Genomic DNA, 12274 nt, shown 5'->3' on the forward strand with positions numbered 1-12274 from the left:
ACTGCTACAACAAAAACAAAATCAGTATTCAGTGTCTAACAACATCAGGTAGCAGCCCTCTACCTGAACTCTGCATGGATCCCGCATGCCCAACATGGCAGTTCAAACCAGTACCACTTTCTTCTTGCTCTTGCCAAAAATAGCACACCCTTGTCATGTTCCCAGTGATGTGTGAACTGTGCAAAAAGAAAACAAAGATCCTGTTGGTGAATGATTGTACCAGCAGCTTTTTAAAGCTATCTGTGCAGGACATTTGCACTTTTTTTTCCACTTGGAAACAGTTTTCACAACCTCTGAGCCTTGGTGTACAGTTCACCTTCTGCAGTGAAAATGCTGTGACTGTCTTGGACTTTGAAAACTATTTTCAGCACCTCTGATTGCCAAAGATTTTGCTGTCTGGTTGGAAAACACTTATCAACTGACATGAGAAGAAATGTGTTGTTCTGACAACCACCTATAACTGGGTAACATTTCTTACTGTAATTTCTGACTGGTTACAATAATTATGACTTTTGACTGTTTCAACCACTTTTAACTTGTATTTACAGTTTCCAGAATTAGATGTTATGGTAGCAACAATCTTTACTGAACACTTTTCATACCATGCTGTTTCTCTGGCTGGAATTACATTGAAAGAGAATATGCAGAATGGGTCTTGTCAGCTTTATTTTTTTGATGTGCCACTGATTCAGTCTGAATAGTTCTTCCATCAAGAACTGTATATGCAGATAAATCACAATGCTTTTGTAAAATGTTTACAACAGTAAATAATTTGAATTCAGTAAATTTATTGATCATTGTATCAGACATGCATGCATTCATTAAACCATTTTATAAAATAGGTATTGTTTGGTCTTTTGTGTACTGTAAGTCTAGCATAGATACTATAAGTGAAAAATAAGTTTTTTAAAATAAATAAAGCTGAATATCAACTCTATGAAAACTTGCTAACTTTGGCTGCTGTGGAAATTTTTCAGGGTCTGCACAGGGGGTGTACTTTAGGATGTTCACAGTGTCATCCTCAGAACAGCTTTACCTTGTCCATATGCCTTACTTTGTACATCACAGGGTGAGAAAGTAGATTTTAAAACATCTTGGGGAGGCTGAGATGTTATAAAAAATTCTTCCTTTCACTGCCAGAAGCTGGGGATCCCCTATTCATGGAAGCCTTCAAGGCCAGGTTGGATGGGTCTTAGATGAACCTGATCTGGTGACAAGTGTCCCTGCCCCTGGCATTGTCACAAACTGTTTGAAAAAATGAAAAGTATAATGTGCTGTTGAGTCAGAGGGTATTTCCAGCATGTGTTAGTTTTCTAGGCAGTGATCTAGTAATAGGGAATAAAAGGATGCTGAGATTTACTAACAAGACTAAAGAGATAAACACTTAACTGATTTTATCATATGAACACTGTTGTTACACCCTTAGAACACCTACACTGCTTCTCCTGTCCATCAGAACTGCTTTTTCAATTAACTGTTACATGAAATCAGACTTTACTTTTAGGTCTTTGGTGTACTTATTATAGTGGCTCTTGCTCTCCTGCCTGGTCAGCAGCTGGAACAGCTCCCTGGAAAGGAGAGCCCAGTGCTGCAGCTGAGAACTCCAGAGTGTACAAAATGGGTTATTTTGTGGAGTGAGGTGGCTGGGTGTAGGCAGTGTAACATGGTAGGAATACAAACTGGAGAACAGATGTGCCTGGCTCATCTACCTGTTACATACAAAATGCAGCAAAGGGAATGGAACTGGGCAATGCTGCTGTATTTAGGGGTGTGCACTGTGGCACCGTTTGTGTTTGAATAGGGAAAAGAAAATAAATTAGTGGCTGCCCTGCTCTGTCCTTACACTTCACCTACAGCAAACTGTTCCCAAACAAGAAGTGCAGATTTCTAAGAGCAAGTATTTCTTGTTAATATTTGACCTTTAATGGATGAGAGTTTAATAGAACAAATCATTCTTTTAGTAAAATAAGTGGGTTTATTGAGAAGATAAAAAATAACAACGTAAAAGCCACCATGACACAGAGTAAGAATCCTGTGGCAGGCAGAGTCGCATCTTACACCAAACTAATTCCTGGAGTGGTAAGGAGTCCATCTTCCTTCAAGGCAAGTCCGAGTCCGCAGGATCATCAGTCCACTCTTCCTAATGGATGGGAAAAACACAGTATCTTGAGCAATGTGTGCATGTAGTGTGCTGTGCTCTTTATGGTCAGGATTTAAGAATTTACAGAAGGATTCCATGAAGAGACGAAAGACTAAAAACGTTTTTTACCTTGTGACACGTCAGCCTTTTAACCTTAAAGCTAGTTATCTATATCTACTCTTACAGTCATGGAGAGAGTTCCTTTTAGCACCAGTCTGAGGTTTATTCTAAAGAATTATGTAAATATTTCCACAACAGCCCATATTGCAACCTTCCAATAATATCTTGTGCTTTTCATGGCTTCATCATCTTGGAAGCTGAGTCACCTGTGATCAAGCATTACCTTCTATGTTTCTTCTATCATGTCAAACTAAAGAGTTCTCCATACCACTTCTGGCCTTGCTACTGATACTAACCTTCCACTGCAAACAATTCAGTCATTTCAAACAGCTTAGAAATAGTTTAGAACTGACTGCCCACTTGTGTGTGGAGTTTTTACAGCATTAAATAGTTATAAAATATATTCAAGGTTTCACATTTTGTTAGAACACACTTTCAATGCTGGTTTTATTATAATCTTGATGAAATAATTTTTTAGATTCTATTTTGACATTACAACACAAATCTACTATGATAATCTGTAACAGCAAGACTCCCTGAATTGTAGAAAGACACAAGTCTTGTATTTTATCCTGACATTTTGACAGAAGGACACATTTTTCTAAGTGCTATACTTAAAAATGTCTTGGACTATCAGGATGTAGTGCCCTTAGTAACAAGAGGAGTCCATTTACACAGGATTCTTCACCACTGCTAGAGCAGACTCTACACCTTCCAGTCTGTGTTACAAACAACAGCTCTGGAAGGATTACCTTAATTCTGTTTTCATTTCTTGAGTGACCCTCATTAGCTTATCTCCATGTTATTTATACTTGATCTTATAACCCAAGGTACTAGTTACCCATCTGTAATTCACACAAGTCTTGCCTGAAAACTGTCTGATGGTAGAAATTTAGTCCAGCACCTGATTTCTGCTTTGAGCAAGAAGCCAAACAAAGTAAATAAAGAGAAGAAACAATGGGAAGGGTGGCTTGTGTGTTCTTCCCCCTCCCCACAAAAGACAGGTGTTTAAGAACACTTCCAAGCACATGCTAGTAGCAGATCTGTCTCATTTCTAAAAAAAAGGAAAATTAAGTTGAAAAAGATTCAGTCTGAGCAACAAGTAAAAGAATACTATAGTTGCCTAAGTTTATCTCAGGAGCTGTATCCCTTTTGTCCTGGCAGTTGGGGGACGAAAAACGAGAACCTGTATAATAGGTTTACTGACCTCATCCACTTTAGATTTCTTTGAAAGATATTCATCATCTTCATAACCTTTCCTCTTCTTCCTAATCCAGACAAGAAGTGAAATATTCAGGTATTTTTATAAGTTAGACTCTTGTTATTTGACCACAGGATTAGATTATGGACATAATTGTCACACAAAAAACTACCAAAGCCTCAACAAGCAGCTTGCAACAAGTTCAGAGTGTGTGCTGCAAGTGAAAAAGGCAGAAAAGAAAATTCAGCAAACCACTTGCCCTCCACTTAGTTCTTAAAGATTTACCCTTTACACAGTTCTTGTTTTAATCATGCGGTTTTAAAGGCCTTAGTTCTCACTGCATACAACATCAAGCGGGCAGACCATGGAAGCCACCCAGGATTCCAGTTCTGAGTCACAAAATAATTAGCCGCAGTGCAAATCAGCACTCAAGACTGCATTTATGTATTAGTGAAAGCACTATGTTGAGTCTTGGCTCTCAGCTTCCAGTAGACACTCTTATAGCAAGCATGTGAACATTGTAGACACATTTAGTGGTGTTCATTTGCAATCATTCACAGAGGTAAGAAAAAATTAATGTTCCTATACCAATAAAAAGGACAGAATTTTAACACATCAAAGATCTACTTACAGATTTGTGTTGCATGCAAGCTCCAAGCTGTGACACTTCTCTAATTTCTGTTTTAGAGCAGCAACTTCTTCAGGCCTTGGCAGTTCGTAATTTTTTATGAGATTTTTCATGCCTAGAACGGCAACAACACAGCTCTAAGCATTAGTAAATAGTAATTTCTGCTCTGCCTTGTTGTGTTGGGTCTGCATGGCAAGGTGTAGGTAGTGGGGGGGCTACAGGGGTGGCTTCTGTGAGAAGCTGCTGGAAGCCCCATGTCTGACAGAGCCAATGCCAGCAGGCTCCAGGAGCAACCTGAAACTGGCCAAGGCTGAGCCCATCAGCAACAGGGCAACAGATTGAAGAGCGGGGCAGGCGGGGGGAACCCACTTCTGCAACAGTGAGTGCCCTGGAAAGAGGAATAAGAGTATGTGAGAAGAACAGCCCTGCAGACACCAGGGTCACCGAGGGAGAGGAGGTGCTTCAGGCATCAGAACAGAGATTTTCCTGCAACTCCTGATAAAGACCATAGTGAGCAGCTGTGTCCCTGCAGCTTGTGGAAGTCAATGGCGGGCAGAGATCCACCCACAGCCTGTGCAGGAGTGGCACAAACAACACAAGATAAGCTGACGACAGCCCTCCTGTGCTGGAGGGGGAGAATTTCAGCAGTGAAGCCAAGCCCAGAAAGAAAGGAATACTGGGGAAAATGTCTTTGAAGATTTGGTTTTTATTTCTCATTACCCTGCTCTGATTTGACTGGCAATTAATTAAACTGATTTCCCCCATTTGTGTCTATTTTGCCCGTAACAATGAGTGGTGTGACCTCTCTCTGCCCTTATCTCAGCCCACAAGCTTTTCATTGTATTTTCTCTCCACTGCCCAGCTATGGAGGTCAGTGATAAGAGTGGCTTTGGTAGGCACCTGGTGCCCAGCCAGGGTCAGCCCACGACACCTGTGAATTATAAAAGCTTATTAATTAGCACCATGGCTGCTATTACTGTCCATCTGTCATCATCAGGCTTCAGCCAACAGTTTCTCCATCCTTCTCTCATTATGACTCCACTGAAACAAGTGATTAGCATCACTTCACTCTGGATTTCCTCAAAATGAACTCTAATAATGTAGAGTTCATGTTACTCTGTTAACAAACTTCAAAATACACAGGATTTTTCTGCATTTAGCACTGTACCCCTGTCTTTTAAAAGGACTGGTTTCAGTCTTGTTAATAATGCAAATTAAATTTACAGTTACCTTTCAAGAACAAGATTTTTTTTCTCTACCAACACTCTGTAAAAGTAATTTACACATGCTTCAAAAATTTCCTTCCAACCATCATATGTTTACAGAAGAGCTGCCTTTGGGCTAAAAGCTACTTCCCTCAATAATGGAAGAGAAGAGTAAGTGACCCCTTTGATCTTAGCAATAGGAACCTGAAGACTAGATTCGTTAGAAGAAGAGAAAGGGAAGGGCATTTTATGAATTCAATTTACATTCAATTTGTAGACCCTGGTGACTTGTTCAGCACATTCACTACTCAAGTCAGCCTTGCTAAAGACTACAGTTTTAATGCCACCACTCTCATTTTAAATGCATGCATTAGCTTAAAGCATCAAATAACTGATTACTTACTAGAAATTTCATATCCCAGCCTTTTCACTTAATTAAGGTAATAACAAGTGTCCCTATTAGTGTAGCTAAACCATGGTAGTATTCCTGATATTTGCTATTTATACACATACGCATCTATACTCACACTAGTGAAGCCAAGCATCTTTTGAAACATCTTCATAGCTGCAAAACGGAACTGCAGCAGAAATCCACATTAATCACTTAGCTTACAAAAGGTACCCTCTGGTGGTAGTAGTAGGTATGTGCAGGCTTTGCCTGAAGCAGCAATTTTAAAGACATAATCACTCGAAAAGTCATTTAATCCCATCTTAAAAAATCCATTATCTAGTTCCCAAAATAGATTTCTCAATTTTGAGTCAGCTGCTAGGACTTAATTGATTCTTATTTTTGATTATTTTTTATTTTTATTTTTTTATTGACGCTTATGTTCTGAAAGCATCAGGCAGGCCCATTCCCTTTTTCATTATCATTTGTTTCATTTGTTCATTGTGTCTTATTTCTCCCCTTCCATCCACATGGTGGCCAGTTTATTCCACTGCCCAGGTTTTGCTTACCCTATGCATGCCCTAAGGTGAAGAAAACCATTTAAAACACACCCTTCTGCCTAAATCTTTTGTCATTTGGAAAAAGATGGTTTCTTCCTTCTTTGGAGATATTCTATGTTATACCTTCAAATGTTTACTTACACTTCATGCCATCTAGTAGTCTGGATAAAGTTGATGTGTTTTCTTTCAGTGTAAGACTTTCTGATAAATAGCTGCAAAGAGACATGGAAGAATAAATTCCTCAAGTGTCACAAGTATTTGTGGCAGTTACAATGTGTTAACAAATAGTGTACTATTTTTTTTTACATCTGCTAGAGCTTTATGATTAGACAAAGTAAGAACACTTTAGTTATGTAAGTGCTGTAAAGTGATAAAGCAAGTCTGTCACTGTAGGAGCTTGACAACAGTATTCCCCAGCCATGGAAAAACCTGAAGTTTCAACACTGCAGAATTCAACATTTCTGAGGAAGCCTCACAGAGCAAAGACAAATTAGGTTCAAGATTCTGTGAAAACATCACACTACTGCACAGGATGAGACCATGGGACAAGCCAAAACTACAGAACTTTTTAAAGATTGACCAACAAAACACAGAGCTTGCAAGACAGGTCTGCTTCTCTTGGCAGCTGAAATCCACTCCTAAATACTGTCTCGTAAGAGCCTGTGGGTCCTTTCTTCCCACTGAGATTCAAACTTCTTTTTAGCAAGAACACCAATAAATGCACACTGCCTGGGTAAAACCCCAACATACACGAGCAACACTCCTCACCAAGACCCACAACAACCAAGTAGTTTTACCCCTTACATCATGAAGAGAGAGGTTTTCAGACACCCACCCCATGTCCTGTCCCACCTCTGCAAGTGCACCTGCTCACAGGTCCACAGACTCAGCATTTCCTTTTCTCATGTCCAGCAGCAAAAACTCAAGTAAAGCAATAAATAACAAGGTTGTAATAACTGCATGGTGCAGAGAGGTGACAAAGGCTTGAGTTCTTTGTGAACATGCAAACAAACTTCAGACACCTCATTTCCCAAGGTATCTACAGGTAATTTTAGTACCTTTTACAAGCATGCTTTTCTGAATTTCAGCACAAGCAATACAGAATATAGATCTAGGAATGATATCACGTTTCAGGTTAAAGTAAGCACCTGAATGTTTTTTACTATTCTGAAAGGACAGGGAACCCTGTACAGAGTATTCTTTCTTTTCAATTTAGAGCAGGTGGAAAGAGTTTGTTTTAAAAGAACTGTCTGTGTTTTGCCTCAGCCCTTGTGCCTGTGCAGGTGTTACATTCCGGATGCAAAATGCTCACAGGCAATGGCATGTCATTAAAACAAGCCAGGTATAACCCCTTACAGGAACCACCCCAGCTGTTTTCCTGAAGAAAAGCAGGTTTTTGTCTTTAAGAGAACCAAACCAAACAAACTACACATTTCAGCAAAGGTATTGAAGCGTTTGATGAGGCCTGTGCAAACAGTATTGCATAGGGCAGAGAAAGGAGAGAGAGGACTAACTAATGCTAAGGTGCTGTTTTAAATCAATTTCCACAGAAACTGAACAGTTGTACCAGCCAAATACAGGAATTAGTTTCAGCATGGCCTATTAGCTGTCAGTTCAGTGTAATTTCAGTTGACTCTGGAGCCTTAAATATCTTACTTTTTTCTTTAAGTGATTCTTAGGTGTTTCATACTCTCCTTCTTCTGTATTTCTACTTTCTTCACTGTGATCTTCAAGGCGAGTCTGAAAATCCTATGCTGTTCTAACTGAGGCAAAGTCATCAGGCTTCTTTTTCTCAGCTTCTTCGAAAGGAATACAAAAACCAGGCACCAACTAACTGCATTTATCACCTACTCTTTGAAAATGAAACAAACAAACAGTATCACAACTCTTAAACATACCTAAAGAAATTCTACTACTTAGGAATATCTAGAGTAAAATAATTTTATACATGAAGTAAATAAACTGCTTAAACCATACCTATAAAAAAGAAAATACTACCTTTTCATGTTAATTCCTGCTCTTGAACCACTAGATAATATGGCAGCGAGCGCTATCTGTGAAGGAGTAAAAAGCAGACATGCATCTGTCAGAGCCACTCGATTCAGGAAGTCATCAGCTGTTTTCCTCAAAACTTCAGGATTTTCCAGCACTGGGTAGCGAGTCTAAAAGGTAAGTATTTAGCACAGTTAGTGGCTGCTCCTCCTTCCTGTTCATGAGCTCAGAACACACAAAGCAACAATATCTTATAAAGCCAAAAAGCAGCATGCCTTCCTCTTTTTCCAAAAATAGCCTAAAAAACTTAAAGACCACAAATAAACAACTACCTTTAAGATATTTGTCTATCACTTTAGTAATTAGATCTTCTAAGACCACAGGCACAAAAGGAAATAAAGTTTTTAACACACCACATGACAGAATTGTATGACTTTACAACACAAAGCATGTAGAACACCAAAACAGTATTACCTTCAAATCAATTAGAAATCCCTCAAATGGCCTGTATGGATTGTGGACGATGAGATGGAAGTTCAACTGCTGAATAAGCAGAAGTTCATATTCCAGTATTTGTTCAAGAGCTTTCTTCTGTCCAACAGGGCTTTCTCGAAGGTTACCAACAAACTGTGCACTGGATACATTAAATTCATCTACTTTACAGGCCAAAAATGCACATGTTAGCCTTCAGGAGGGGAAAAAAACAAAAAAGCAAACAATTGGCAAATGCAGCATCCATTCTTCTATCAAGAGTTCTGCTCAGAAAATTTGTATCTTCAAAACACCATGTTCTGAGCACAACAAACTTTTCCAAACAGAAACAGACCATATTTTGTCTTTACTATTTAAGCTCTCAGATTTCCAATCTCTTTTTGTTTTCCAGATCTTTACAAATATAAAGACAGAGTAACTGAAGAAGTCTTGATAACTCACATTATTATCCGAGGATGATACTCCATCACTGAGTTATTGAGGTAAAAGCGTTTGAAATACATGCAAGCTGTTCCCTAAATTGAAAAAAAAATAGGAGAAGGAAGAAATAAAAATGGATTAAGAAAAAAGAAAAATAAATACATTTTAAGAAATCACAGATCAGGCAAGTTTGAATATATACTACAGACATACAGGATACACTAAGGCACCAAGACACACACAAAGACTACATGTATGCCTCCAAGAGCCTCAGGTTATGAAAGCCTTACAAAATCTTTTCCTCTATTTTTAGACATATTTTGGGAGACAATGCTCAAAAAGCCTACATGAGAAAAAGCTGGTATTTAAATAAAATTTAAAAACTAAAGACTGAAAAAAATATCCTGAAAGTTGTGTGCAATACCAACCACTTGACTTCGTAGATCAGTAAATTTTGCAACATGTTTACAGGCATGAAAGCAAGTGTTTTTGAAAACCACTGCCTGACCGAGGCTCCACAGGGGCCACTTCTCAAACCTAAGTCTGGCTTCACAGAACATGCCATGGCAGCTACTGCCACATTTTCAAAAGCATCCTCAAGTGGGGCACTCCTCACCACGCTTGCCAGAAGAGAGGACTGACAGGGCGCAGTACAAGCCATTGCTCTTAACGACTGAGTGAAAGAGAAGCACATTTTGACTCTCTGCTTCAGCTGCCGGTCCCCATTCTCTCCCTTATGAAACACTCGTCTGCGTTCAAGACAAGTCGGTTCAAGGTAAATTTCTTTTTCCTTAGTAGTTTAGTTTACTGCCAGTACAAACGCTTGATCCAGCTTTTTCTTTGGTCAGACAAGCACTAGCACTTGAGAAACAACTGAAGGACAGCTCAAATGTGGGTGTGCCTCCTTCAGAGAAACTGCTGCATTGTACCATCATCACTTTCTTGTAATATCAGCCGTATCCATCAGACATCTACTTGCTTCTTCTACTCTCAGCTAAAGGGTAGTACACAACAGTTCAGTCAAAACAGCTCAGTTTGCCACGCAAAAGCCAGAAGCGTATGTATGTGTGTATGTAGGTATGTATGCCCAGACCTCGCGAACCAAGATTTGGGAAGGGCTCTCCCCACGTGTGGGTGCCCTTCCAGCCTGCATAGTGGATCTTTTAGGTGAGGCACAGCATGTGCAGAACTGGCCCCACTGTTTAAGTCCTGAGGTCCATCTGCCACGGCCGAGTGAGCTTGGACAGTGACAGGAAAGTCCTCGGGACTGTCACAGCACCCGGTACTGACCGGGGCTGACACTGCTGAGGATCCGAGATCTGACGGGATGGAACGGCAGGGAGGCATTGAACTGCCAGGGGACAGTCCCACTGAGACTCGAATTCAGGTCCTCGGGATTCAGAGTCCAGAGTGCTCTCCTTTACACCACGGGACTGCCGACAAAAGCAGATGACCACGTTGAGAAATACCTGTTTGGAGCAGCCGCGCTGCTCAGAAAACAAACCAACAAACAAGTAAAGATAAAAAGTGACAACAGAGGGCAGTGCTGGAGGACAGAAAAAGGCTTTAAGGATATCAGCGCTCTCAGGAACAAGCCAAGCGAGCAGCAGCAGGCGAAGGCAGCAGCGCCGCTCACTCACCACCACGGAGCGCGGCATCGCGGGCTTGAACACGGCGCAGAAGTCCAGCAGCCGCTTCTCGTAGTACTTGCATATGGCCAGTTCCTCCTGCGGCTCCAGCAGCACCGTCTCGCCCTGCGGCATCTGCGGGGCACAGCGCGGATCACGGGCTGCCCCTGCCCCTGCCCGGCAGCCCCGGCGCGGCCCAGTCCGGCCCGCTCACCTTGCCCGAGGCCGCGGCCTTGGCCCTGGCCCGGCGGTTCGCATCGGCCCGGCGTCGGGACAGCTCCTCCTCGCCGCCGAACGTCCAGTGGCGCCGCTGGGTGCTGCTGTGGTACATGGCTGGGAACCCGCGCGGCCGCAGAACCCGCCTGTGGAACGCTTCGGTGGAACAGGCCTGTGGACACTCCGGTGGAACAGGCCTGTGGACACTCCGGTCCGGTGGAACAGGACTCTGGAACACTCCGATCCGGTGCGACGCTGCCGTGGAACGCCCCAAAGTGGCAGACCCGCCAGGGGCCCGCCGAGAGCCGCCCTGCGCCGGGAGGCGGACCCGGAAACGCTCCCGCTTGTAATAACGGGAGCCCTGGCGACACAAAGCACGGCACACACCCCCAGACACAGAACACAAGACACGCCCCCAGATGCAGAACACGGCACAGCTGCCCCGAGATACAAAGCACAGCACACGCCCCAGACACAGCACAGCTGTCCCCAGGCACGGACGGGCTGCCGCGGGAGGGCAGCGCTTTCTCTCCGCTTCCCCTCGGCTGTGCCTGCGGAGTTCCAGGTGCCTCGGGTTCCCTCCGTGCTCTGGCTCCGCCCAAAGACCCTTCGCATGTAAGATCGGGCTGTGATTTCAGAAAGCAGCGTTTCACATCATCCACGCTTGTCGTAGAATCACAGAATCATAGAATCGATTGGGCTGGAAAAGACCTCCAAGATCCTCAAGTCCAACCCTTGGTCCAACTGCAGTCTCTTTACCAGATCATGGCACTCAGTGCCACGTCCAATCTCAGTTTAAAAAACCTCCAGGGATGGGGAAACCACCACCTCTCTGGGCAGCCCATTCCAATGCTTGATTACTCTCTCTGTAAAGAATTATTTTCAGATCTCCAAGTTAAATTTCCCCTGGCAGAGCTTAAGCCCGTGCCCCCTTGTCCTATTGCTGAGTGCCTGGGAGAAGAGACCAACCCCCACCCGGCCAGAACTTCCCTTGAGGGAGTTCTGGACAGTGATGAGGTCACCTCTGAGCCTCCTCTTCTCCAGGCTAAACAACCCCAGCTCCCTCAGCCTCTCCCCATAGGACTTGTGTTTCAGTCCCTTCTCCAGCCTCGTTGCTCTTCTCTGGAAGAGGAGATCGACTAACTTTGCTTCAATCGACAAACTTTACATGTTACTGAGCTGTGTGAGGAGAGTGTGTGGGCACATGTGGCTGTCAGAGATTTGTGGTTAAAATGTTCCTCACAGGCTGATATGTCAAAGATCCTTTTCTTGAACTACAGGGAG

The 12274-nt window shown here is 42.5% G+C and overlaps 1 protein-coding gene across 1 annotated transcript; it reads right to left on the minus strand.

The window, feature by feature from the left end:
* Window positions 1-826: 826 nt before the first annotated feature.
* Window positions 827-11377, minus strand: LOC139684889 (cyclin-H-like). The gene is made up of 9 exons (XM_071581274.1): window positions 10989-11377; window positions 10787-10909; window positions 9168-9241; window positions 8709-8919; window positions 8241-8404; window positions 6384-6454; window positions 4093-4204; window positions 3468-3528; window positions 827-2140 (listed from the first exon to the last, which is right to left on the minus strand). Exons 1-9 carry the CDS (start codon window positions 11103-11105, stop codon window positions 2099-2101), a joined length of 975 nt encoding a protein of 324 aa, XP_071437375.1. The 5' UTR covers window positions 11106-11377; the 3' UTR covers window positions 827-2098.
* Between the last annotated feature and the right edge of the window lie 897 nt (window positions 11378-12274).

This window comes from Pithys albifrons, chromosome Z, assembly GCF_047495875.1.
Source record: "Pithys albifrons albifrons isolate INPA30051 chromosome Z, PitAlb_v1, whole genome shotgun sequence".
Taxonomy (NCBI): Eukaryota; Metazoa; Chordata; class Aves; order Passeriformes; family Thamnophilidae; genus Pithys; species Pithys albifrons.

Bases quoted from the DNA above. Each gene is read 5' to 3' on its own strand.
- LOC139684889 (XM_071581274.1), bottom strand. From the start codon at position 11,105: ATGTACCACAGCAGCACCCAGCGGCGCCACTGGACGTTCGGCGGCGAG. The intron at 10,910-10,988 runs GTGAGCGGGCCG...TGTGCCCCGCAG, and splicing joins AGGCCGCGGCCTCGGGCAAG to ATGCCGCAGGGCGAGACGGT. The intron at 9,242-10,786 runs GTGAGTGAGCGG...TTTTCAATTTAG, and splicing joins CGATGCCGCGCTCCGTGGTG to GGAACAGCTTGCATGTATTT.